We start from the raw sequence: 25,078 nt of genomic DNA, 5'->3' as shown, positions 1-25,078 counted from the left end.
CCTAATTTTTATCAATAATTGGTTAAAACTTCTCAAACTTTTCATCAATCATGAATTGATGCTCCACTGTGTTGCATTTCTTTCCAAATATCTCTTAAAATAAGTGCTATCAATTTCATTCAACATGCTGTATTGTAACAAGCCAACACAATCAACTGCAGCCAAATTCCATGAATTCAATAGACAGGTTTTAAACCCTTTTCCGTTTTCTCACAAACCATTCTCCGCCAAATCATTGTAAGCTACCGGATCTTTAATCTGCAGCGAGTGAATTAATATAGTTGATGGAACAAACATTGTCAATCTGCAAGAAGAATGAAACGGACTGAATTCAATCTCTGCAGACAATTGCAGGCGGGAAAGCACTCAACTCTTTTTTTCTGAAGAGGTTATTGGCCCTAAAAAGCCTGATGCAGAGTTTGCTGTCATTTATGCCAAAGTGCTCCTCCAAAGCGGAGGTTTCTTTAGGATATTGCTACACCTTACTTCTGGTGCTTCTTTGATTTTTCAATGAATTCCATTACAATACTCCAATTTGTAACAACCGCGTGTCCTTTTCGGCCTTGTAGCTTTTGTCAAAGCCATTTTATTGAGGAACTTGACCATGTAACATACTGTATATATTCATTGTTTTCTCTTTTATACTGTACAATGTGTCTTATTTCCTGTCAACTAGGCTATTCATTACTGGGTTGGTATTTGCAGTTTGTTAAATTGGTCTTTCTTTTAAAACCAACACCTAAAGGTGACAACATAATTTCAAGTGATGTTTATTTTTGAAAATGTATGTATATAACTAGCAAAATTTAAAATGTGCAGAAAGAAAAGATAAATGGTTTGTACAGATAAGGATAAAGACTTGATTATGAAAATTGCAATTTGCTTTGTTTTATAACATAGCTTTGTTAATCTAGAGATGAAACAATTCAATTTCAATTAATTTAGCTCTAATTTGTTGGCTAAAATTAAACTAAAATGAGTATGTTTAAATAAGGGTTCATTAAATATGTTTTTGTTAAATATGCAAAACCTTTTCAACATAAAACCATGGTGCAGTTGTTTAGCTCTACCAGTATGAACATTTAACCTTTGACCTGACAGATTGTAACCACTGAAATGTCTCTTTAAACTTTAAAGGCAACAATGATAACGAACGCCTGGCGATTGCTAGACAGCGAATCCCATTCCGACTTGGTCGAGTAGTTGACGAATGGCTACTCGACAAAGGTAAAATCACTGATTAAAATTTCAAATAGAATAATTGCAGCATAACCAAGTTGTAGCAATATTTTGTAAACACTAAACATAAACATTAAAATGAAATAAAATTAATGATTTGAATAGTTAATGTAATGTTACTGTTCATATAAATGTATTTATTTTGTAGTCAACTGTTTTAATACGTGTGTTAATCTATGGTTAAAGGGACTATAAATATGTATTTAAATACAATTCAACATTGCTAAAATGTCTATAAATTGCTGTAAACTTCTAAAAGATAAACATAAATGTATTGTGTCAAATTTCCTAAATTGTTATTGTTTGTGAACATATTTAAAGTACATGTAGGACATTTTGTGTACAGATAAGTTCCATTTGAATTTATTCTGATTAAACTGAAATGATACATCATAAATAGAGTGCAATATGAATTGGCGTCAGAATTTTGGAGTCCCTTTAACATATTGTGTTAAGATGTGTAGGGCTTTAGATTTATGAACTGTAATATTAAAACAAACTAAGTGCATGCTTTGACTGTACAATGTATTAACCAGTTCATATTTTTCACATAAAATGTGAAATGACCCCCTCCCACTTTATATTTAATTTGGTTTGTTTTGCTCTAATCAACTATCATGCCATGTTTTTTTTTTTTTTTTTTTTTTTTTTTTTTTCTCTTGTTTATGTTTTTCCTCATGCCAAACATGATTGAGTTGACTATTTTTGGTTTTGCTGAAAGGATAAAACAATTTGGTGTTCGGTTTGCCTGTCCCATCCTCACTTAGACATTTCCTGTGCTTGCTGTGTTTGTAAATCCTAAAATGTGAACAAGAAACCTGATTACCGAAACAAATAAGAATGCTTTATTTGTTTCGATATATATTTTACATGTATAGCTTCTCACTTTAGTGCACAAAGGAAGTTGTGCCCTTAAACTGTCTTGTTTTATATGTTTTGTATGTTGTCGTTACGTTCCCATATCATTACTAATGCAGAATCACTTTTGCCGTAAGTTTATGACCCACCCACCCTTTAGCAAAACTGCTTTTACTTTTAAATTTTGTCTCATCAAAATCTTATGTTATTTTTTTTTTTAATTTCATTTTTCATAAAACAGGCATGTCATCATTATAACTGCAATAAATTGCAAGGGTTTGCTTCGAGAACCTGTAATTTATTGGTCTCATTAGCCACTGGGCAAGTAATTTGCTGTTGTGTCTTTTTATTTAAGATTATTTATTTTCAGTTAAAATGCCATCAATCCAACGGACTTGTATATGTAACATTGTTTTCCCGCAGGGCGACAGCTTACTATCTTCAACAGTCAAACTACTATACAGATTGGTGGCTGGGAGAGAGACCGGACTCGATCCTTTCAGGGCCAGCTTTCTGGCCTCTACTATAATGGCCTGAAGGTGTTCAACATGGCTGCAGAGGGGGACCCCAACATTAGAATCCAAGGCAGTGTGCGGCTTGTTGGGGAGTCACCCTCCTCTATCACGCCACAGTCAAGCACCACAGCCAATCGCTCCGAGACGTCCACATCCATTATGGAGATCACTACCACCGTGGCGTCTAGTCGGCGAGTCAAACAGACGACACCACGAGAGCCCCAGCAGGTAAACATTAAATTATTCCTCAATTCATGCTTGAAATGTGCAAATATATCAATTTTAGCATGAAAATGTTCTATTCTAATGCTGTCCCAATGAATCGCCTTATTTTATTCACATTGGGAAAAACATGTGGTAATCAGAATCAGCTTTATTGGCCAAGTGCTTCCACAAACAAGGAATTTGACTTTGGTTAAATTGTACATACTGTATATACTGTACATGTACACAGACACTTAAGAAATAAGTAATTAAGAAGCAATTCAAGAGTAACATTGAGATGAGTAAAGGGATAATAATAACATAATGACAGTGCAATTCAAGTAAGTGGGTGTGTGATTAATAAACCGGGACATTATCTGCATTTATACAAAACGACAGTATTTACATTAAAGAAAAACAGGATCTACATTCAAGTGATGTTTTTTTTTTTGGTCAACACTGATATGTTCAAGTGTTGGTCAGAGTGAAGAAACTGTCTCTGTGCTTGGAAGTTTTGGTGTACAGTGCTCTGTAGCGCCTACCTGGATTTTGGAGGAGTTTGAACAGTTTATGTTTGAGGTGTGGGGTGTTATTGACATCTGCAGTGATGTTCCTTGCCCGCTTCTTAGCCCAGGACCAATACAGGTCACATATGGAGGGAAGGTTGTCTCCAGTTATTTTTTTCTGCAGATTTGATGGTCCTTTGTAGTCTTTTCCTGTCCGTTTGGTTGCAGATCCGAGCCAGACAGTGATGGAAGTGCACAGAACCGATTGTATGACTGACTTCAGGTCCCAAGAGAAAGAAGGTGTCCACATGAGACACTGTTGCCAGTTGGGCTACCTCCAGACTGTATACAGACTCCTTGCTGTCCCGGATGAGGCCGATGACTGCTGTGTCGTCTGCAAACTTCAGGAGTATCACAGAGGGGTCCCCTGAGGTGCAGTCATTTGTGTAGAGGGAGAAGAGTAATAGTCATTACTTCAGTTCTTGGGCACTGGTGCTCACACAAGGGCATTGAGCACTGTCGAGCTGCATTGCTAACCGAAACAGCAACACCTACTGAGACGTAAACTGTCTCTCAGACAGTGTGGCCTTACAGCCAGAGTTCTGAGGAAGATAAAAGATGATCTAGACGAGACAAAAATTTAACGTTACTTTTAAGAAAACTACTTACTTGGCTTGACCAGCCAGAATTAGTTGGTGGGTGACATGTCGGGTGAGTGTCCTGGCCATGCAAGGACTGGGATGTTTTCAGCTTCCAGGAATTGTGTACAAATCCTTGCAACATGGGTCCGTGCATTATCATGCTGCAACATGACGTGATGCTTGTGGATGAATGACATAACAATGGGCCTCAGGCTATTGTCACAGTATTCTCTGTGCATTGAAAATGCCATCAGTACAGTAACATGCACCTGTGTGGTGGATGGAATGGCGGTGGGGTTATGTGGTTATGGTATGGGGCTGGCACGTATGTTATGGACAACAAACACAGGTGCATTTTATTGACGGCATTTTGAAAATGGCGAGCATGTTTGGGATCCTCTGGATCGGCGTATATGGTGTTTGAGGCAAATGGTGTACACACCAGATACTGACTGTTTTTTGGAATTGATATCCCTTTACATAAAATTCCATGTAGTTATTTTTATCGTTGCATTGAACATTTCCCACAGCCCGGTGGTTGGGGACCCCTGCCTTGCAGCATGCTTGGGGCTATGATGTGCTCTTTTACAGATTTAAAAATACTGTAAGAATGCCACTTATATAGAATTGGCTTTTTTACATTCTAATATAAGATTCATGTCTACATCAACAAATGTAACCACTAAATCGTATTGAATCAAATGGTATTGAATCATATCGTTTGTACACTGTATGGAATCCTTTTTAAAATATATCGTTTTTGAATTGTATCTTAACTCGTGCATCTAGATGTGTATCGAATCGTCAACCACAAAGAGATCTACATCCCTAGAAGTAGAATATACTAAACACAATGCAGATTAAGTTGTAGATAAGGCTTTGATTGATTGATGAAACAGATAGTGGCTAATGATGTTATTCATCTATTTGTACTAAAACAGTTTTCAGTTGGTTCAGTTGGTTCAGTTGATTAGAGAGGTGACTTTTGATGAATGCAGGGGAATGAATGAGGCATGCGAAAATGTGTGCACGGGGGGATGTCATTGTCTGTGGTTTAATTCTACCTGACGACCTTTCCATGGAGAGCTCCTGCAGTGGGATAGCTCAATCTCAGGACACTGCATTGGTCTGGCTTCTGTTTAAAGCGATGGTGCATTCATAGTACTTACCCTTGAATGGGTCTCATTTTTAGCATTGTCCAGCTGCTTTATCTTCCCTCTGACTGCAATTTTAACATAGTGGTGTCCTTTTTTTTTTTTTTTTTTTTAAACAAGCTTTACATGAAACACATATTTTTATTATGACTGGCCCTAGTGGACCAAGATTGGCTACAGTTGCTATGGTTGACAATCCTTTAATGGATGGACTTTGAGTTCACTCAGTGGCTGCCGTATTCTAAGTATTTAAATCTAGCTGTAAAACATTACAGTTGCATCCATTGCATCACCTTATTTTTCCAAAAACTGAAACATTTGTGTTTAAGGTACGGTTTCAAATCATTCAGCTACCAAAAATTGCCATTTTGCTGCTTACCTTTCTTGGTTTGTAACTTATGTACTTTTAAATTCTGCACTTCTGTTACCGACCTACCTGTTCAAAACACCATGCTCAGGCTGAAATGTTGCACAAATGTTGGTGATTGTGTACTCTTCCAACCAAGCACAGTATTTTCATTGCACCCATGTGGAAAAGAGTGCTATGTACTTATCTTTGCTTGGAGACATTTTGGCCACTTTTGAAGAAATGTGTCATTATTTGAGGGGATTTGAGGTTGACTTTTGGTTGTGCACAATAGCACTCAATAACGTCATCAGACCTTACCTTTATGCATTCCCTCAGCATTTGGAACCAAATATGAGGTGAGAGAAAAAAGGGAGAAATACAGCATTGTTGTCTATCTGTGCAGCATGGGAGAACGCTAGCACACGTACACGACCGTCGAACAAACTGGGACAGGTCGCCACTCGCGGAAACAGAACAACATAAACATGCAAAAACTTTGGGATTTCTAACTCTATACTATTTTTGGAAAAAAATAATGGCCATATTTCCAAAATTGATATGCATTTCCATTAAATTTGATGTACATTTTCTTCACGTGATTTGATGTACAGTGTTTGGATTTAATCAAAACCTGTCAAGAATGAGCTATAAAAAAAATGAGCGTAAGAGAGCAAGGCCTGGTATGTAGTGGAGCATCGAGAGCTTCTGACAGTGATTGATCTTCATCCCTGAGATGAGGGGTGAAGTCCTGGCCTCTAAGTCCCACGGTTAGACGAGATTTAACATACTGCACCGCTACACCTTCATTGAGCACAGTATTTTGGTTCCGTTGTCTCACTCCATCTCACGTTAATAATGCTTTGCTACGGATGACCTGCTAAATGTTCAGTATAGCACTCATATCCCTTATGCAATCGTCCATGCACTACTATTATCCAGCAGCTCCAGTATCTACCTTTAGGCATCGATGTGATTGTCTTGGTTCAACCTAGGATTATTGTTTCACAAGCTAAGGCTGCAATCTTAGATGTAACACTAATCCTGCATGCACCAGCATTCAGACCTTGGATTTATCTTGGCTTTGAATCACTCCCAAGGCAACTAAACTTATGCAGTGCAGGTTCTAAGTGTAGCATGATATGATAAGATAATTACGGTTGATCCAGCCTTAAGTTTGTTGAGATCATATCTCTTCTTAAAATGTTTGACATAATAATTCTGGCCATGCTATTGCCATGGAACTATAAAGTGTAAAATGAATGTTTTCTAAAAAAAAAAAAATTATACATTCATAGTCTCCAGTTTGCAGTGCTTTGGGCGAGCCATGCTGTAGCTTACGTGTTATAATGAGGTTGATATTGACATGATGGAGAACTCCAGATTCATGTGCAGGAAGCTCACAGTAAAAGTTATCTGTAACCCTTTGACGACTTACTTTGAGGTGGTTGAAGTTGGCAGACAGCTTGGCAGAGAAATGCGGGAAGCGAGAGGCAAAATGTACGAATTGTGATTCCAAATTACGCACAAGGAGTCAAACCTACAAGCCCACATCAGGACAGAAGGGGCACTACCTACAACAAAGTCAATGTAGGAGAACACATGGTTTGCATTTACAGCTGGGATAATGGTAATGGTTGTATTGGTTTCGGACATACTTAATAAGTTACACTGAGGAACATTAACAAGTTTCATTTCTATCGTATTGTCCCTTGAAAAGATATAATAAAAATGTTGCTGAAATGTGCAGTATACTTACTTCCTGTGAGATACTGTACCGGAGGTCCTCCGTTTACAAACAAGTTCCGTTCCTAGAACGCTTTGTAAGTTGATTTTTAGTGTAAGTTGGACCACCTCAGTCACTCACACTGTACACAGAACACATGAAGGACAGAGAGAACAACTCCTTACCTTTATGCATGTGGTTGGTTTGCACGTGGCGCCATTGTCCTTCCTAAGTGTAGCGCACATAACTAGTTCTCGCAAGAGTCTCATATTTACGAAGGTCAAAACTAAGTTTTTAAGTTATTTATGGGGGTGTGTTGAAACCACAAAAGGCCGTGACACAGTACATCGTAAACCGAGGACCTCCTGTATGTGGGTAACCTCAGATCTGAGTCAAAACCGTTATTCTATGAGATGACTGAAGTGTGTTTGACCCTAAATGTTTGCATGATTGGTATTGTATTGAGATACTTGAAGCCCAGTCGCACCCTTTGCCCATTCAGGTCTGACAGATAGCAAAGGAGCTAATATTGTAGACCTGCAAATGCCCCTGGCCTGCAGCAGTCGCTCCCAATGACACACCATATCCATCATCTTAGCATCACTGGGGGCCATTATGGAAAGTACCCTTCAACATTATGCTGTGTGCATAGTGAGTGAAATATGCATCACTGATCCAGTCCATGTTGATAGGGCTGAACACACGTCAGGACATGTTGACGTTAATTTTCATTATTTGATATATACACTCCTGATCAAAATTTTAAGACCAGTTGAAAAATTGCAAAAATGTACATTTTCAATTGTGAGGCTAGTGGGAATGTTGCGCCGGGTGGTGAAGATGGCTTCACGGAGGGCATCCACTGTCTGGAACTGATGTTCATTTTTGTAAACTTCACTTGTCATCCATCCCCAAATTTGATTTCGATCAGGGGGACATGTAGGATGGTCCAAAAGAGTGATGTTTTTCCTCGGGAGGAGAAATCCTTTTTCAGGCGGGAATTGTGAACGTTGTCCTGTTGAAAAAAACGGTCATTACCACACAGACGAGGGCCTTCAGCCATGAGGGATGCCCCCTGCAACATCTCCACATAGCCAGCTCCTGTTTGCTCCATTCTTCGAAAGAAGGAAAAAGCACCCCATATCGTGATGGCGCCTCCTTCATTGTGCTGTGTGGAAAACACCTCAGGTGGGATCTCCTCGTCATGCCAGTAACATTGAAAGCCATCGGAGCTGTCAAGGTTTCATTTTTCCACATCAGCATCAAATTCCAAATGGGCAATTTTGTGGCGTTGAAAGACGTGGACTTTGAAGATGTTTTTTGTTCTTAAACCATTCTCTTGCAGATGTCATCTTATGGTTCCTGAACTGCGCTTGGAGAGTCGTCCCGTGTGTTTACAGACAGCCGATCGGATACTCCGGCTCGGGGCTGGTGAAATCTTTTAGGGTCTACCACTTGACTTTTTTTGTTCCATAACCCCCAGGATCTTTAAGAAGTTTAAAATGACTGTCTTAGTGCAATCCAACCTCAGCAGCAATGTCGTGCTGCAAGAGACCTTGCTTATGCAGCTCAACAATCCGTCCGCGTTCAAAGGGAGAAGGCTTTTTTGCCTTTGCCATCAAGAGATCATGGCAGTGTGAATACCTGACAGAAAATGACATTGAATCCACATTGTTGCCAAGATTTTGACTTTTAAAGGCTGTGGTCTTCAAACTTTGATCAGCTGATGGACAGCCTATTTCACTGTCATGGTTGTTTGCAATAAATCAATCACTCCATTTTTTTTTTTTTTTATCTCACCCCCATGTCTACTTTTTTGCATTTTAAAGCGGTACATAGAACCTCCTTAAGATCCAACAGTCCAAAATATAAATTCTTGCAATTTTTCAACTCACCATAAATGTCCATCAAGAGTGTTGATCGTTAGCTATTTGAAACGCCAGGATGCACAGGATGAGCATTTTATTCTTGCTTTGTTCGAGTATGTGCTCCATTTTTATTTATTTTTTTTGCTTCTTTCCTGTCATTATTGAAAGAACACACAAACGTTTATCTTTGTGTGGGCTTATAATATCAGAGGCCCACAGATTGTCCCACTTACACTCTTTGAATGGCAAGGAAGAAACCAAAGCGGCGTGTATGTTTCCTAACAGACAGATATTGACACAAGCTTTTTACAGCATGTTTTTATCTTTATCTCATAGGGAATCCACTCTTAAGAAATGGTGACAAAACCAGCATAAGTGAATACTTTAAATACTGTGTGATCATTAAGAGGCTTTTACATTACATTTATAAATGTGCCAACTAGTTCCACTGACACTTCTATCATTGAAAACTCAGAGGTATTTAAACGTTTAGGTTTAATTGCTCTACAGTCATATTTAACTGTGTGGTCCTCAAAGGAGAAATAGATGCTTTACTTTGTTGTATTTTAATGTGCCGTTCTGTTCTGTTTGTTATTTAGCTTTATACTTTTTTATCTTCCATTGTAAAGCGTCTTTGAGTACCTTGAGAAGCGCTATACAAATAAAATGCATTATTGTTATTATTATTTACTTCGCTATCTGATAATCTTTTTTTTTAATCGGATAATCAAAATCGGATCATCTAAATTGAATAAATCCCTTCAGATTTTCACAGTTAAGTATACATTTAAATGAATCATTCATTGCAGCACAACTTTGACTTGAGCACCACAAACCGGTTCATCTCCATTGAATCTGTTGTATCCATATCGTCGTCATCATCATGGCAACATAATAATGAAATCTATAAGAGACTATTAGCTCGCTGGCACCACCTTGATCTCTTAAGTGCACTGTCAATTCGAGGGCAATATGGAGCAAAGCTCGTTATGTGGCAAAATCATCCTTTCGATGTTAAATAGGGTGAAATGGTATGTGAGAAGCTATTCCGGTGGAATGTATGTACAGTATGTCCTACTATTTTGTGTAAAATGATTCAGATGTAGTTGAGTGTAAGGTCTGAGTGTAAGAAGATCCAAAACTTGAACAAAGCACATACAGTACAGTCATTGTTGCATCACTGATGCATGATGAAACATCATCTTGAGAGACTTTTATAAACGGTGCCTTGTTATGCATGTATTTTGCCTTCACCCCGCTGACTCAGAAGGCTGCTCATTGTTAGATTTTGGTGTTCATTCCATGGAGAATGACACATCTAGACCTGGGGGGGCAGGAATCTGATTATGCGGACGCTCGATGAGAGTCACATAAGGCACAGCTTGCTGTTGGAGGGCAAAGCAGCTCTTCCCTCTTTCCTCATGTCATGTTTTTGCACATTACACATGGGACTTATAGGTCTTACTCCATCCATCTCAGCCATGAAGGCATCTATATTAGGATGACAAATTTGTTCCTGCCACCTGATGAGGGACTGGGACTGCATGTCAAGAGGCAGCTAAAGTCAGAAAGACAGTGATTTGGAGCCAAGCGTCATGTTCCTGCCTCTCTTGCGCGCTCCTAAAACACACTGGTGGCATGTTTAGGTTTATCTTCTATTTATAGTTTTGACACTGAACTAGTTTCCCAAAATGACATGTGTTTGTATGCTACATATACACAAGCTATTCTCTCAGTATTTTGAATCCCCTCACTTCTAGCTTATTCTTAATGTGTCATTCCAACTAGGCACTTCTGTGCTCTCACACCAGCTTACAGCCAAGGTGAACTAAGGATGCACACGGAGCTCCTGATTCGATTTCAGATAAGGAAAAATACACACGCATCCAGAGTGGAAAACGCTTCAGTGCAGACAGGATTAATCTGAGAAGTCTACGAGTGAGGGTAAGGGGCACAACGTAACCCATGTAATATTGAAGGTCTCATTGTTTATGCATAGTGGCAGAGACATACACAGTGGGAAGAAGGTAAACGGAGCACATATAGCTAAGAGATGAGAACTAATCATCAGCTTGAGGCGGTATTCGACATGGCGGAAGATCAATTTGCTCTTTCTGCACTCATCCATATAATGTCATAATTGAGCGGGTTCTTAAAACAGTGTAGTTGGATTTCATACAAAAATAGTAATAGTAGACACTTGCAGCCTGATCTACTGAGATCCTAAATTATGGCGCTAAACTGAGTAAGCAAACAAAAAAATTGCACATACTCTTAGGGGGCGTGTTGCAGGTGGTCTACTATAAGTGTTTAACAGGTGCAAAAGTGGTTCGGACCCCCTTGCTTAAATGAGGATTTTGCGTGTAGCCGACTTTCACCAAGGTTTGGGAGAGAGAAAACAAAGAAATGAGGTTTGAAGGCATGGACTTGCAAGTCTTGGAGGATGCAAATAAACACAGTGGTGAACTCCAGCAGAGACATTGCAACATCATAATAATTCTATATTAGTGTATTTTGTCATTTAATATACAGTCAAACCTGTCTTAACGGCCACCTGTATAGAACGGCCACCTGCCTATAGCGGCCACTGAAAAAATCCCCCGCGGAGAATTTACGTGTTGTAGACCCTGTGTATAGCGGTCACCTGTTTAACGCGGCCAGCGGCCACCCATTTTGTATCCCTTGGTCAATATCTGACCGCATATAGCGGCCAAAATGCCGACTCAAGCAGAAGCTTCATGAACAAAAAAGTTTTGTTTTTTAACCAATGAAGCCGTGTGTGTAGACTTTAATTACTGAGTCCTAGCTCAGTCACAATCATTCACAAGATCCACACAAACTGTCAGTTGTTCGACATAAAAAAAGCCGTCTTCTTTGGAGCTTGTTGCAGACAGTGACACCGTTTATTTCCTGGTGTGAGACAATGTGCACTGGTCAATACTGTAATGCCCCTTGTTGTAGGGAAGGAGAGACTCACGTCGCCGATGCACTTTAATAGCTTTATTAACAGCGGTTTATTAACTTAGTAGTTCTTTACAACTTTTATCCGCAGTCCCACAGTGCCCTCTACTGGTCAACATGTAACAGTATAATTATATGTATCTGCAAACACAACAAGCTTCTAATCACAGACATGTTAATATGTGCGCACACAAATTCAAAATGGCCGCCAACCTGTCTATAGCGGCCACTTTTGCCGTTTCCCTTTAGTGGCCACTATAGACAAGTTTGACTGTACATGTTTTACACGACAATATGTAGTATAAATATCCGTGTTTTATGCTACAACCTGTCATACTTGGGGTCAATTTGACCCCATTCAGTGTTTGCGATTCAAAAAATAATAGATTTGACTTTTTTTTGTTGTTGTTGCTTACACACTCCTGATCAAAATCTAAAGACCAGTTGAAAAATTGCTGGAATTTGCATTTTGCACATTTGGATCTTAATGAGGTTTTAAGTAGAGCTACAATATGCAAAAGCAAAAGGAGGAGTGAGACAAAAATCATTTTGAAAAAGTAATTTATTGAAAACAACTGTCTGTGTGTTACCCATGTGCGATTTAACCTCCACACACCTTCAAGTGCAGAGTTGATACGTCTGAGTTGATACATAACATATGATACACAATATACAGTATAATATTAAAAATATTATATGTTCCACAAACCCAGCTTCGCCAAGGTCTCCACTTTCGGCTGTCACCCTCTCACACTGCACTTGACCCCTTTGGTCACTCCGAAGAGTGGTGAGCCCAATGGGGGAGGCACCCACTTTGCCTCCTCCTCGGGCCCCAAGGGGTTTCACGCCCAGCCAAAAGGCCTGGCTCCGAGGGGTCCCCGGTGATCCTCGTCCAGGAAAGGGAAAACTTAGTCCAACTTTGCCATTCATCATTTGGGTCTACAGTATTGAACTCGCTTTGTCTGGTCTCTCCCAAGGCCCTGTTTGTCTTGGGTGGCCCTACCAGGGGCATAAACGCCCCCAACAACTTAACACCTAGAATCATTGGGGCATGCAAACTTTTCCATCGCGATAAGGTGGTAGTTCAAAGAGGAGCTGGTACAAGGGGCCGAAATGTGTTGAGCAGAGAGTAACAATTTTCAAGATTACACTATTACACTAACTCTAAAACTAAAACAAGGAGTTTTTCCATAGGAGCTTTAGCATGGTTCCTTTTTGTGACTTTCTCCAAATCAGCACTTCCAGTAGCTCAGAAATGGCATTGCTGGATAGACGATATGTCTCTACTATTTTTATTCCTGACAGTCCAAATATGTTGACAAGCGTTCGGAAGAGTCTCTCTCTCCGTCACCTATCATTGTATCTGCCTCGTTTTTGCTACAATGACCAGGTGTGCGTAACACTGTGCCAGTTTGCACCTGCCTTTGGAACATGCTAAATATATACACAAAAACACCAAATGCACACAGGTTTCAGTTTTGATAAATTACATTGCAGGTGCAAAATGTTACACTTACGTCCCCCCCTCATAGTATTTGGCACGTTCTAATAATACGCATATATTCTGCATATTGATGAAGGCAAACACAAAAAATTAATTATGTGTGCTATTTTGCTTATTTTACAGACGCAAGTTTGCACATCATTTTATACACAAAAACTTTTAGTAGACGAGGACCTTAGTAGACAAATATGACAACAACATATGACCACCTGCTAAATTTTAATGAGATCCAATATAGGAAAATTCTCCTTTTACACAGCATAATGATGCTTGAGTTTTGATTGACACTGTTATTAAGGTAGTGCAATTATACACCACTGTGAATGACAACCCTCCATCCATCCATCCATTTTATATGCCGCTTTGCCTCATTAGGGTCGCGGGGGTATGCTGGAGCCTATCCCAATAATAATAATAATAATGACAACCATAATAATAAAACATTTTAAATAAAAAATGAGAATTTCTATCTTCGTAAGGTAGAATTTTTGATGCAGCTTTATATATTGGATTTTAATTGGATGCTTTATTAAATATAAAAGTGTGTATATTTAATACAGTGTTCATCTTGAGTTTTGGCTTGTATGAAACAACAGTTCCACTCTTTTACTGAAATGGCAAGCGGGAGTGTCCTCCTGTACAAGCCACACACATACTTTTTGTTTATCTCCAGTATGTAAATTCATAAGTACGCTAGAGGATGTGTACTGTAGCATGCTGAAGAATTTACATTGACACCCTATGAGTGCATCTTCCTAGAAAATAGTTAAAAGGGATTCTGTGTATGATTATGAGGAAGTTCCACAAAGCAGAGCGCAGTGCATTAAAGCAGAAATAATCTAAATCTAAAAAGGGTCGTTTCACTTTTGTGCTCTTGGGTCTTGCAAGGGAGCGCAACTAACAACCTCACGCATGCATTGTGTCCCTGCAGCCCAAAAGATACAATGTTTGCTCATTCTGACTTTTTTTTCACAGTATCAGCATTTCAGTCCTGCTTTGAAATCCTTTACACTACAATATATGCTACAAAACCAGGTGAATTGGAAATGTGTGTCCCTCTCTGCTGCATGAAATTGGGTGTAAAGGGTGTGTGAAGCTGCCTCCCAGCACCTTGTTAGCCTGTCTGGCCACAGTGACTTAAAAGCCCCAGGAAGATGTATGGGAAGAAAGGAGCGCCACGATACCAGGGGAGGAGATAGAGGGCCTCCAACCATTTTTTATTTTCATCTTGGCCTGATACTCCGCCTGAAGTCCAGTTGAAGGAACCACTGATTGGCTTTAAATAAAGCAAAGTCTCCCCGAATGCACCACATGTCATAAATTACTAAGAAACGAGCGTACTCATGGTGTACTCCCATTAAGTCAAGCTTACTGTGCTAAAGTCCGGCACATTTGGCAAGTGTGAGCTCACTGATCGGCGTTCAGTACACCCCTCCTCTGGCACAACTGTAAAGGGGGGTCAAGGCATGACTGATGCATTTATGTCCATTATAAATGATAATCACCACCTTGCACAATAGAAATAGATAGAACAACTCTAAATAGGGCTGGAAATGATCCACAAAATTAGGAAAATTGTAGGAATCCACAAAATAAGCCGCAAATAGATGCCACCCTTTTCTCCCAAAACACACGCACATTAAAGAATTAGCGGCTGAACCTATTTAAACCATGTTGCTACCTAAAACAGCAGCACCTACCAAGGCACATGAACATTTTTTTAAATTAATGTGTGGCATCTTAACAGCTGCCAATTGGATGTTGTAAAAGTTCCCTCACCAGTATTTATGATGACCTTACATTCAATTTATGTTCCAGTGGACCCTGTGCTCACTCCACAATGATGTCAGACGTCCACAATTGTGTTCCAGTAATCTACGCGCCTTCAGATTACGTCCACCGAGTGTGACTCTGCCCAGTCTGTCTAGATATTTTTTCCCCTTTCAAGTCCTTGTATTTTGTTTTAAAATCCAATTTGCCTTGACATATGTTCATACATAACATCATTATGACTTATTAGTGAGTGAAAATGATAACATTTGGGTATATCATTGTAAGAAGAACTACTGGAGCTCCTTTTAGCTAGTAGGAACATATATGGTAGCCATGTATTGATTGATATCGATTTCAGGCGACACATGTTTAAGCCCTGGCGGAAACTGTCCTCTGAGTCATACCCGTCAACATTTGCATTCCAAAATAAAGAATATTTTGGGGAAAATAAGTGAAATTCTAGTTTTCCACCAGAATTGCCACCAACAGCATTTTCAGTGTTTTTGCATGAGAATACAGGATTGAATCGAAGGCTATTTTTTACCCTGATGGTTGTTCCCCATTGTTTCTGCCGCCATCGTTACCTGCCTGTGCACACTTATGATTTTCCTTTTTCTTTTAAAACAATGTGTGTCCTTTCTCCTCTCTTCTCTTTGAAACACATATGTACGGTATATCATTAATAGGACCCATCAGTTTTCCAGTTGCTGTGCCGTTGCTACTCACAACATGTGGGGCCGTGATGTCGACAGCTTGGCAGCAGGAAGAGTGTGGGCGAAGGCCAGGCTTTTTGCACTGTACTAACCTCACAGTCTGAGGGGCTCAGTTGCCTTCATTATTCCGATGAATCTATTGAGCATCTGGGACTAAATTATTCATCACCATCGACCTAGTTCTAGGCTGCTAAGTTAGATACTTGAATGTCATCAGGCATGTTTATAAATGTTGAGATAGCTAGAATGGAGAAATAGAGTGTGTTCCACCATCCCATTGATATCATTGACTTGGGCTCCCCCTTTGCCTTATATAAAAAAGGGATGTATTTCTTCAGTCTGCATCTTAACATGAGCGGTTTTAATCTTGCTGTCCCACTGCCTCCGCCATCTCTCATTGTTGTACTAATGATGTGTCGCTGCTGGCGTGAGGCTCAAAACAACAAACCCCTCCACTTAGTCTGGTCAGAATTGGACCTTTAGAACTGTGAGAAATAACTGCAAGCACCTGTGCTTTTAAGGGATATTCAGCATTTTAGCATCTGGCACTGGTTCCCTTTGTTACAGATACTGTATGTAGTGCCCTCCAGAAGTATTGGAACAGTGAGGGTTGTTGGAGACTGAAAACATGTTCGCTTGATATCAAAAGATGAATATGAGACCAGAGAGCAACATTTCAGCTTTTATTTCCAGGTATTTACATTTGGATCGGATGCACAATTTAGAAGACAGCACCTATTGTTTGAACCCACCCATGTGGTCATGCGAGCAAAAGTATTGGAACATGTGACTGACAAGTGGGTTTTGTTGCCCATGTGTATCCTATTACATTACTTGTTCAGTCAATAAATAGCACTGTATGTCTACGCTCAGTTTCAGATCGGGTAGGATAGGTTTTGCCGTTGTAGACTGCATTTAGAGGTGAAAACAACATGAAAAGCAGAAAACCATCTATGGGTAAAAAGCAAGCAATTGTGAATCTGAGAGAAGAAGGAAAATCAATCGCAATCATTGCACAAACATTGGTCAGAGCCACTACAACCATTTGAAATGTCCCAAAGAAGAAACACCACTGGTGTACTAAGTAACAGACGGCAAACAGGTAGACCAAGGAAAACATCAGCAGTTGATGATGAGCTGTAAAGAAAGACCCTAAAACAACTCTTAGTGACATCATCAACAACCTGTTGATGACAACCTGGCAGGAGTGGCGGCATCATATTTACCCCTCAGTGCTCATCTCTGTACTTTTTGGCAAATTCCAGTCTGACCTTTCTAAAAAATAAAGAAATTGACATAATTGTTGCATTTTTTTGGAGGACATGTAAGGTTATCTTCACTTTTGTCTGAAAGTCATCCATATATTGTTAAGACAATATAAAATCCTGAGGAAATGTTCCTTTTGTGTCACAATGGGGAGTTTTGAACTGATAGTTTCCTGTAGTGTATATATCATCAGTTATGAAGGGTAATCATGCTTTTAAAAGCCAGAAATGTGTTCTAGAACACGCTCCCTAGTCATAGTAAAAAGCAAATGATTGAATCATGTTATTTGGGCTATAAGGATATCCTTGGAATATAATATATCAGTAAACATACTCCATCTGTGAGTGAAATTCACACCTTGTGCTTATATTTTATAACATTGTTAAAAAAAAAAAAATCACTAGCAGTGTTTACGATACTACAGCCTAGTCTGTCGGTGTAAAGTGTGGATTTAAAGTAGATGTCATGGAATCTGGTAGATAAGGCCAAATTATATAGTGGAAATAGCAAGCAGCTAATGTCTGGATGGCAGCAGTTTCGCTCTTATGTGGTCTGTAATAAAAGCCGCAGGCCTGAGGGGGTATTCACTTGTACACTCACGGCTTTAGGATTGTGTAAATGGAGGACAGTCTGTGAGGCTAAAGCAGTGTGAGTGTATGCAATCTAATTGGCTGTAATGGAAATAATGTATTCTTGATTTGACAAATACTTCTGTTATGTATAAATATAGCATGAGACAGATCTCTGCAGAACAAGACCTTAGGCTGGATAAAAACAGGGTTGCACAAAGACAGCAAGATAACAGAAAACAACAACCATCCTCAGTGGGATACATTAGTAGGACAGCAGAGGCATGCGTCAGGTAAACCCTTCAGATGCCTTTTGTGTCCTCCTGACTTTCAGCTTGTCTCCAAAGAGATGCGCTGTTTGCCAAAGAGTGTTCATCAAATTAGACCAAATAGACTATGTGAAAAATCCACCACTCTCCACAGAAGCGGCAACAGGTTCACACTGAAAGCCTCTCATGGTTTTGAGCCCGAGGACATCAGAAGCTAACATATACAGTAAATCCCCTAAAGAGCTACTCTTATTCCCATGCAGCATAAAGGTGAAAACATTCAGTAAGCAAGCGTGCTGTGCTGCAGAATAGCAAAGTCACCTTTTTAATATATAGCATGAGTGCTGACTAAGCTTTTGGGAGGACATGCAAAGGGTCAGTTGAGGTGCCTCGTTAGGAGGACTTTTATCAATCCTGAGGTATGGAAAGCCAACGCGACAAAGAGAAGGGACACCCTGTGCTTTGGAAGGTCCAAGTTCACGCCACCCTTGATGGCTCAGTCGAGGTCTCCCAATAACCTTTCTTGAGTATAGTTTTCATTATCCTCAATCTTGGCAATATCCCCTGACACCTAAATTATCCCACATAACGGTGTACTTAGAGACTGTGAAAATGCTCATGCATTTTGCATGAACGCTAAAAGCAGGTTTCTCTCCACAGAATGGCTTTCTCTTCTAGTTTGTGTGCGTTACATACTCCCAACTGTCTCCCCAGGCTTTCTCAGCACATCCCACTGGAGTGTGCTCTCGGCTGCTGCGAGTAGAGGCAGATAAATGAGCTACTCTCCTGGTTCCGCCATGGCTTCAGCACTTTACTACTGGAATAATGATGCTTTGCAAGCCCAGAATCTTTGCTTTTAGTGCCTTAGAAGTACCTTGTTTATATGAGCGTCTGTCCTGTGTGAATTATGCTCCTTATAGTAAAAAAATATATATATACAGTAACTCCACTGAGCTAATGAACACATCACAATATTCCTGGAAAAAGTTGGAGAAATATCACATAAAAATCCGCAACTCTCTGTGGTGCCAAGCTAATAATTTGCATATGGTTTTATTTACAATAGTGTACCTTCCTGACAGTTTTTGATATTTTTGAAAGAATTTGGTGTTCTTTTCAGACAGTCGAGCTTCCTGCTAGTTGTCATCCCTGCGTAAGCCACAAAAAGCCCCGCTTGAGGACACCATGAATTGGTAATGTTAAGGGCTCTCTAGGTCATGACCGCATCAAAATGTTGACCTTGTCTGTAAACCCACTTGGGTGATGCTTTTTCACATGAATTTATTGTAGTGGCAATGCATAGCCTTATACTGTACACCCTATTACATAGCATACCACATAAGTACTCAGATGAAGTGTCGTTGCACAAATTATACAACGATTTGACATAGCAAATTCAAACGGCCACAAAATTATTTTGTGATTAAATACTGCATTGACCCAAACATAAGACCACACTGAATATAAGACAACATCTCTATTTCGGGAGCCATTTGTCAAAATCAAAGACTAAAAGGAGAGTAAAATGATTTTAAAAGAATGTTTAACGGTAGGGGACTTTAACATCAAAGGTTTGTGAGTGGCAGGCAGAAAAGCTCTGGCTTGGGTCGTTCTATTTTCTAATATGGGTAGCACAAGATCTCACGAGATTAAAATGTAATAAGATTTCTCGTTCAGAAAATAAATGTCTCGTGGCCACTAGGCTTGGGACGATAATAAATATGTTAATAACACAATAAATGAAAATGAACTCAATAATTTTACCAGCCTCAACATATTGCGATGTGCATCTGTGTCTGTTTTCCTCATCTCTCACCTCCAAACAAGCAGGAAGAGGGTTCACTTTGTGCATTGGTTTCAGCACCTTGACACCTTTGTTCCATAGAACAACGGCATGAACGGACTCATTATCTCGGTGGGTGGAGGCGGGGCCGGTAGCATACACACAGAGTGAAGAACAGTGGAATGTAGTAGAAATTAAATGAGTAGATTGCAGTATATTGTCATATATTTTTCATTGTGCTTTTCTTAAAAGTACTGTTAAAATCTTGCCTCGCCTCGTGAACTAAGTGTCTTGTGACACTCATATTTTATTAAATAAAGTCATATACAGTCAAACCTTGGTTTTCCTACACTGGAGAAACATGATTGAATTTGATCTCGCCAGGATGTACGGGAAGTCTGCATCAACAATAAGTTCCGCCCATTTGTCATTTATAATTATTTTATAACTATAATTTTTCTCTATTAAATGTATTTTTTGTTCATATTTTGGATGTCTGGAATGGATGAATTGGGTTTACATTCATTCCTATGGGAAAATTTAGTTTTTTGTCAAACCTTTTGGAACAAAAAAAATAACAAATCCAACTGGGCCATTTGGGCCAACATAAGAAAATACAGTTAAACCTCCCCTTTAGAAATAATGATTTAATTAATTCCAGATTCAAGCGATTGCCATCATATCAACTTTATCAGCTGTAAAGGCAATGTTTTACAGAACACAAATATAAAGATATAAAGAAAGGTTAATCACGGTATAGTACACATAAATAGAACTAAAATAAATAAAATCGCTCAACTTTGGCAAGGGAACAGGACGGTGTTTCCAGAGCGATACTGGCTCAGAGTGGCATTACGTATCATTTATATTATGATAAGATAATTCATAGAGCTCCACGAAAGCTCACTATGTGGTGATTAGCAGGTACCCTGCACTTCATTTGCAAGTAAATCTCAGTGAAGGAGTCAGAAAGGAGGAAGATGAGTGAGGGAGTATTCTATGATCCCCAAAACTTCTGCCAGTGAATGTAGCGTGTCACCATTTCACGCCAGCAAAAACAAATCACTAGTCTGAAGTGATGGATGCGGCACTCTTGGATCAGACAACCACGCCATCTGGATAGCAGATACTGTACATCAGCAAATCACATTTAAATATAGACTGCTTTCCTGGGCCTCGCCAACAACTGCCCTTCGTCACATCCCCCCACATGGATTTGATAGATCCTTCCCAGGTTTAATATGTGAAGATGATGCTCATCTATACTCCAAATGTCAAAATAATGCTATAGGGGCAATGAAATCGGATTATGTGCATCCAAATGGATGTTAAACAAAATGGCATCATCTTTAATTTCCCTAATATGAATCAATACTAATCCAACTTGCAAACATACAGTATCATGCAGGAATAGTAACCAAGTCCGTCTTTATGACAGGGATCTAATGTGTTATATAGCCTTTACATTTTGCCCCTGCCATGGAGGTTACGTTCTGCTTGCTGTTTACTCGTCAGTAAGATTATGCAAAAACGACTCAAGCATTTCCTATCCAGATAAAGATTATGGATCTAGGAGGTTTATTTTTCATTTTTTGCAAGCACATTTTGCCTGAATTTTAATGACAAATCCAGACATAGTTTGGAGTTGTTCTTAGCAGGCGGTTTCCGCTCTCAATTTCACTGAACGATGCCTTTCTCTTTCTGCAGACAACGGAGGACCTGCTGGTGGCATCGGCCGAGTGCCCAAGCGATGACGAGGACATCGATCCCTGTGAGCCAAGCTCAGGTGGGTTAGGTTAGTCATCTCTTTTTATTCTACTTCTCTATGGTTGTGTCAGTTTGTTTCTGTGTGCTGTAGTACATCTCCGCCAAGAGACTCACGGATAACTCACAGCTTCTCAAGGAGCAGGTTGGAGTTTGAAAGTCCTCCAAAGCAGTGGTTTTCAACCGGACTCACCATCACCGCTTAATGACGAGCAGCAACCCAAATTGTGGAGCTCTTTCGACTAAATGTTGTCATAAATCTTATATTTAATGGAAAGACATTAAAGTGCAGTTTGAATTTGAGGTAGAGCAAAATAACACTGTGCTCCAGCACAAAACAAGTTTAATGAACATTTCACTACGTGTTGATCCACAATCTCAAAAATTATTTGAAGACTGTCAGCAAAGGTTTTTCAGTACATGGCACATCTGGGGAGCAACTCTCTGATTGAACAACAAAAAGTGCAATTCAAAAAGATTAAAATTTACAAATTCAACCTTTTTTTGATTAGCTCAGAAGGTACGTTTACTAACAGGGGATCCATTTCGTCTGTTGGCCACCCCGCCCGCCTGGGCCAATAAGTCGAATTCAGCATGAATCGCCTCCCAGTCCGCTTTCCCGTCATACCTGGGAGTCTTCATTATGGGCGGAAGTCCCCCAATAACACAATTTGAGCTGCAGTCTGTCTTGAGGGCGTGCTCAGCTCTCGCAGATATCTCCAGCCGTGGAGAAACGTGGAGAATAACAAGCAAATAGCACAGACAAGAATAAAGGGTCCGGTTGAAAGCGTATACCATATTGACCTGCATATAAGATGGTATTTTTTTCAGTCATCTGAGCTTTTTTTCCCATTACTCATGCACACTAGTGACTTGGACAGATGCAGTCACAACACAGGCACTCTCGAAAAAAGTATCAATGTTGGGCAAGCTCGCAAACAACAGAGGAGGCGTTATTATGCCAGCTTGAAGATAATGGTGATCAACCAGAGTCATCAAACAACTTTGACTTTGGGATAGTAATCGATCAGTTATTTATTTATTTTTTTAGGACAGGTATTTGAAAAAGAGGGGTATTTTATTTACAGTCACAACACAAGTTTAATGACTGATAGTTCACGAGCTGCATCACATATTCTGGCTTTATGAAGATAATAATGCTCAGTACGTGTCGATTTACTAATATAATTAAGGTAGCACGAGTATTGCACACTATGATACCATTGCAAATGGTGAATAATACATATATTGTGAAATGAATACCTCCCAGGCAGTTACCTGTGGTTGTACATGACCACACAGTACAAAGATCTTGTTGTACATCAAGATGTTAGTGCCTTCCTCCTTCATTTAGCGTAAAGAGCTGCAGTGAGTGGGTGCTGCATCCATTGCGGTCAGACTGTTGGTACTGCGCTGAAAAGCCATTAAAAGCTGTTCTTGGCTTCCATCCATTGTGAATTAATCCTGTTGGGAGCAATTCTCTCCAACGACTCTCCAAATTTCACACATAACAAAAACTCGACTATGCTCAGTGTTTTTCATGTGACCAAACATTAATATTATAAGTCCTTTTCATCTTCATCGCCGCTGTTTAATTGTTTGTGCACAAGTGCTACACAGTTGTGGTCATCACATCCATGTATGTGGTGTTATTTTTCAGGTGGCCACCAGTGCTTTTCCCCGTTAGGGGCAGCCAAAGCGAGTAACTGCAAATTGCAAGGGGAATTAATCATGCTGTTTCTCATGCATAGTGTATTAGTGATAGACTTATTCTGTTTGTAGTAGTAAAAAAAACAACCGAGCATGGACGTAGCAGCTTTTCCTAGCACCCAGGTAAACACAAACTTCACGGAAAGATGTATTTACCTCACAATGTCTTTTCATCAGCTTCTACAAAACTTTTAATCTCTTACCGTGGCCGTGCTATGAAAGGAATTAAATCTAAACCTATGAATAGATGGATTTCAAAAGGCTTAAGTGATGAGAAGGGGAAACAATTAAGTTGCAGACCCTTTGGCCCCTACTCCATCTAGAGGTGTTATTGATTAGTCTGAGGCCATCAAACGACCACTAAATGAATCTTTGCCCAACAGCGCAGACTTTCAACTTTCGTTTCTCAGTAATGTGGACTTCTACCAGCAACAATCGCAGCATAGCTTTTGCTCTTATACTGTGCATAAAAGTGATGACCTCATCAGAGAACATCTCATTAGGTACTTCACATGCATGTACGGTCATGGAAAAAATGATTAGACCACCCTTGTTTCTGCAGTTTATTGATCCATTTTAATGCCTGGTATGTTTGTTTGGACAAATATAATGGTGATAACAAATATAGCTCGTAAGAGTTTAGCTTAAGAGCTGATATCTAACAACTTTCATGGTTTTCTTGATAATAACCAAAATCACTTAAGTAATTACATGACTAGCTATAGCATTGTACTACCAAAAACTGTAACTCTTATGAGCTATTTTTGTTGTCATTGTTATATTTGTCCAAACAAAGGTCCCTTTAGTTGTGTCAGGCATTAAAATGAACAAGAAACTGAAGAAACAAGGGTGGTCTAATCATTTTTCCCATGACTGTATGTTACCACACACAAGAGCTTGGTCTGTATAAGTCTCTAGACCCAGATACAGTAACCCCTCGTTTATTACGGTTAATTGGTTCCAGACTCCACCGGAATAAGGGAATTTACAGAAATAATAATATTTTAGTATTTAGAGCATAGAAAACCTGCTTATGACCTTCTAAATATTGTTTAGCATGAATAGAGCCCTCTAAATATGAACTAACACCCCATAGTAACCTTTACCCTCATATTACCCAATATAGTAGAAACAATAATACAAAAATAAAAATAAGCCATTTAAAACATAAATAAGACTCACGCTCATGTGTGACTTTGGGTGTTCAGAGTTAAGTTTGCTGTGGGTTAAAGCCACAACAGTAGCCCATGTTATTATTATTATGTTGTTCTGACGTTCAAGTCTGGTGCTTGTGTGTCTTGCCGAACATTACAGTAAAACTAGTGATATCGAGTGACTATAGTAGAATGCTATCGTCATATCATCACGTGTTTTAAATGCCTTAAATGAATTAATACACAAATATGTATTTGTATTTTAGTTCATTTAGCCATTTTTATGGTGGAAAATGCTTATTTTTTGCAGAAATACATAAAATCTGCTTAAATATGCTTTTTTTTTACCAATAATAGGCTGTATTCAACCATGAAACAGCATGATTTATTAATGAATATGTTCTTGAAAAACCGTGATATTGTGAAACCACGACATTCAAACCGCAAAGAGGCAAGTGACAAATGTATTAGACGGTCCATCCTTTTCAGGCTTTTTTTTTCTAGAACAAAAATACCATCTTATATTTGGTTTACTACAGTAGATTGCACTTTGTA

At 39.3% G+C, this 25,078-nt stretch overlaps 1 protein-coding gene across 25 annotated transcripts in view; it reads left to right on the top strand.

Annotated features, from left to right (window-relative positions):
* The window catches only part of LOC129193610 (neurexin-1a-like), a 310,368-nt gene that overhangs the window by 270,172 nt on the left and 15,118 nt on the right, over positions 1-25,078 (top strand). For 11 of the 25 annotated variants that reach the window (XM_054797931.1, XM_054797919.1, XM_054797915.1 and 8 more), the window contains 3 exons: positions 1,138-1,227; positions 2,521-2,840; positions 21,603-21,690. In XM_054797931.1, the coding sequence (XP_054653906.1) occupies positions 1,138-1,227; positions 2,521-2,840; positions 21,603-21,690 (498 nt within the window). The remainder of the gene's footprint in view (positions 1-1,137; positions 1,228-2,520; positions 2,841-21,602; positions 21,691-25,078) is intronic. The other 14 variants (XM_054797924.1, XM_054797932.1, XM_054797922.1 and 11 more) reach the window with 3 other exon arrangements.

Source organism: Dunckerocampus dactyliophorus, chromosome 14 (assembly GCF_027744805.1).
Source record: "Dunckerocampus dactyliophorus isolate RoL2022-P2 chromosome 14, RoL_Ddac_1.1, whole genome shotgun sequence".
NCBI classification, from domain to species: Eukaryota; Metazoa; Chordata; class Actinopteri; order Syngnathiformes; family Syngnathidae; genus Dunckerocampus; species Dunckerocampus dactyliophorus.
The sequence above is the reverse complement of the archived record's forward strand: the minus strand, read 5'-3'. Positions and strand labels throughout refer to the sequence as shown.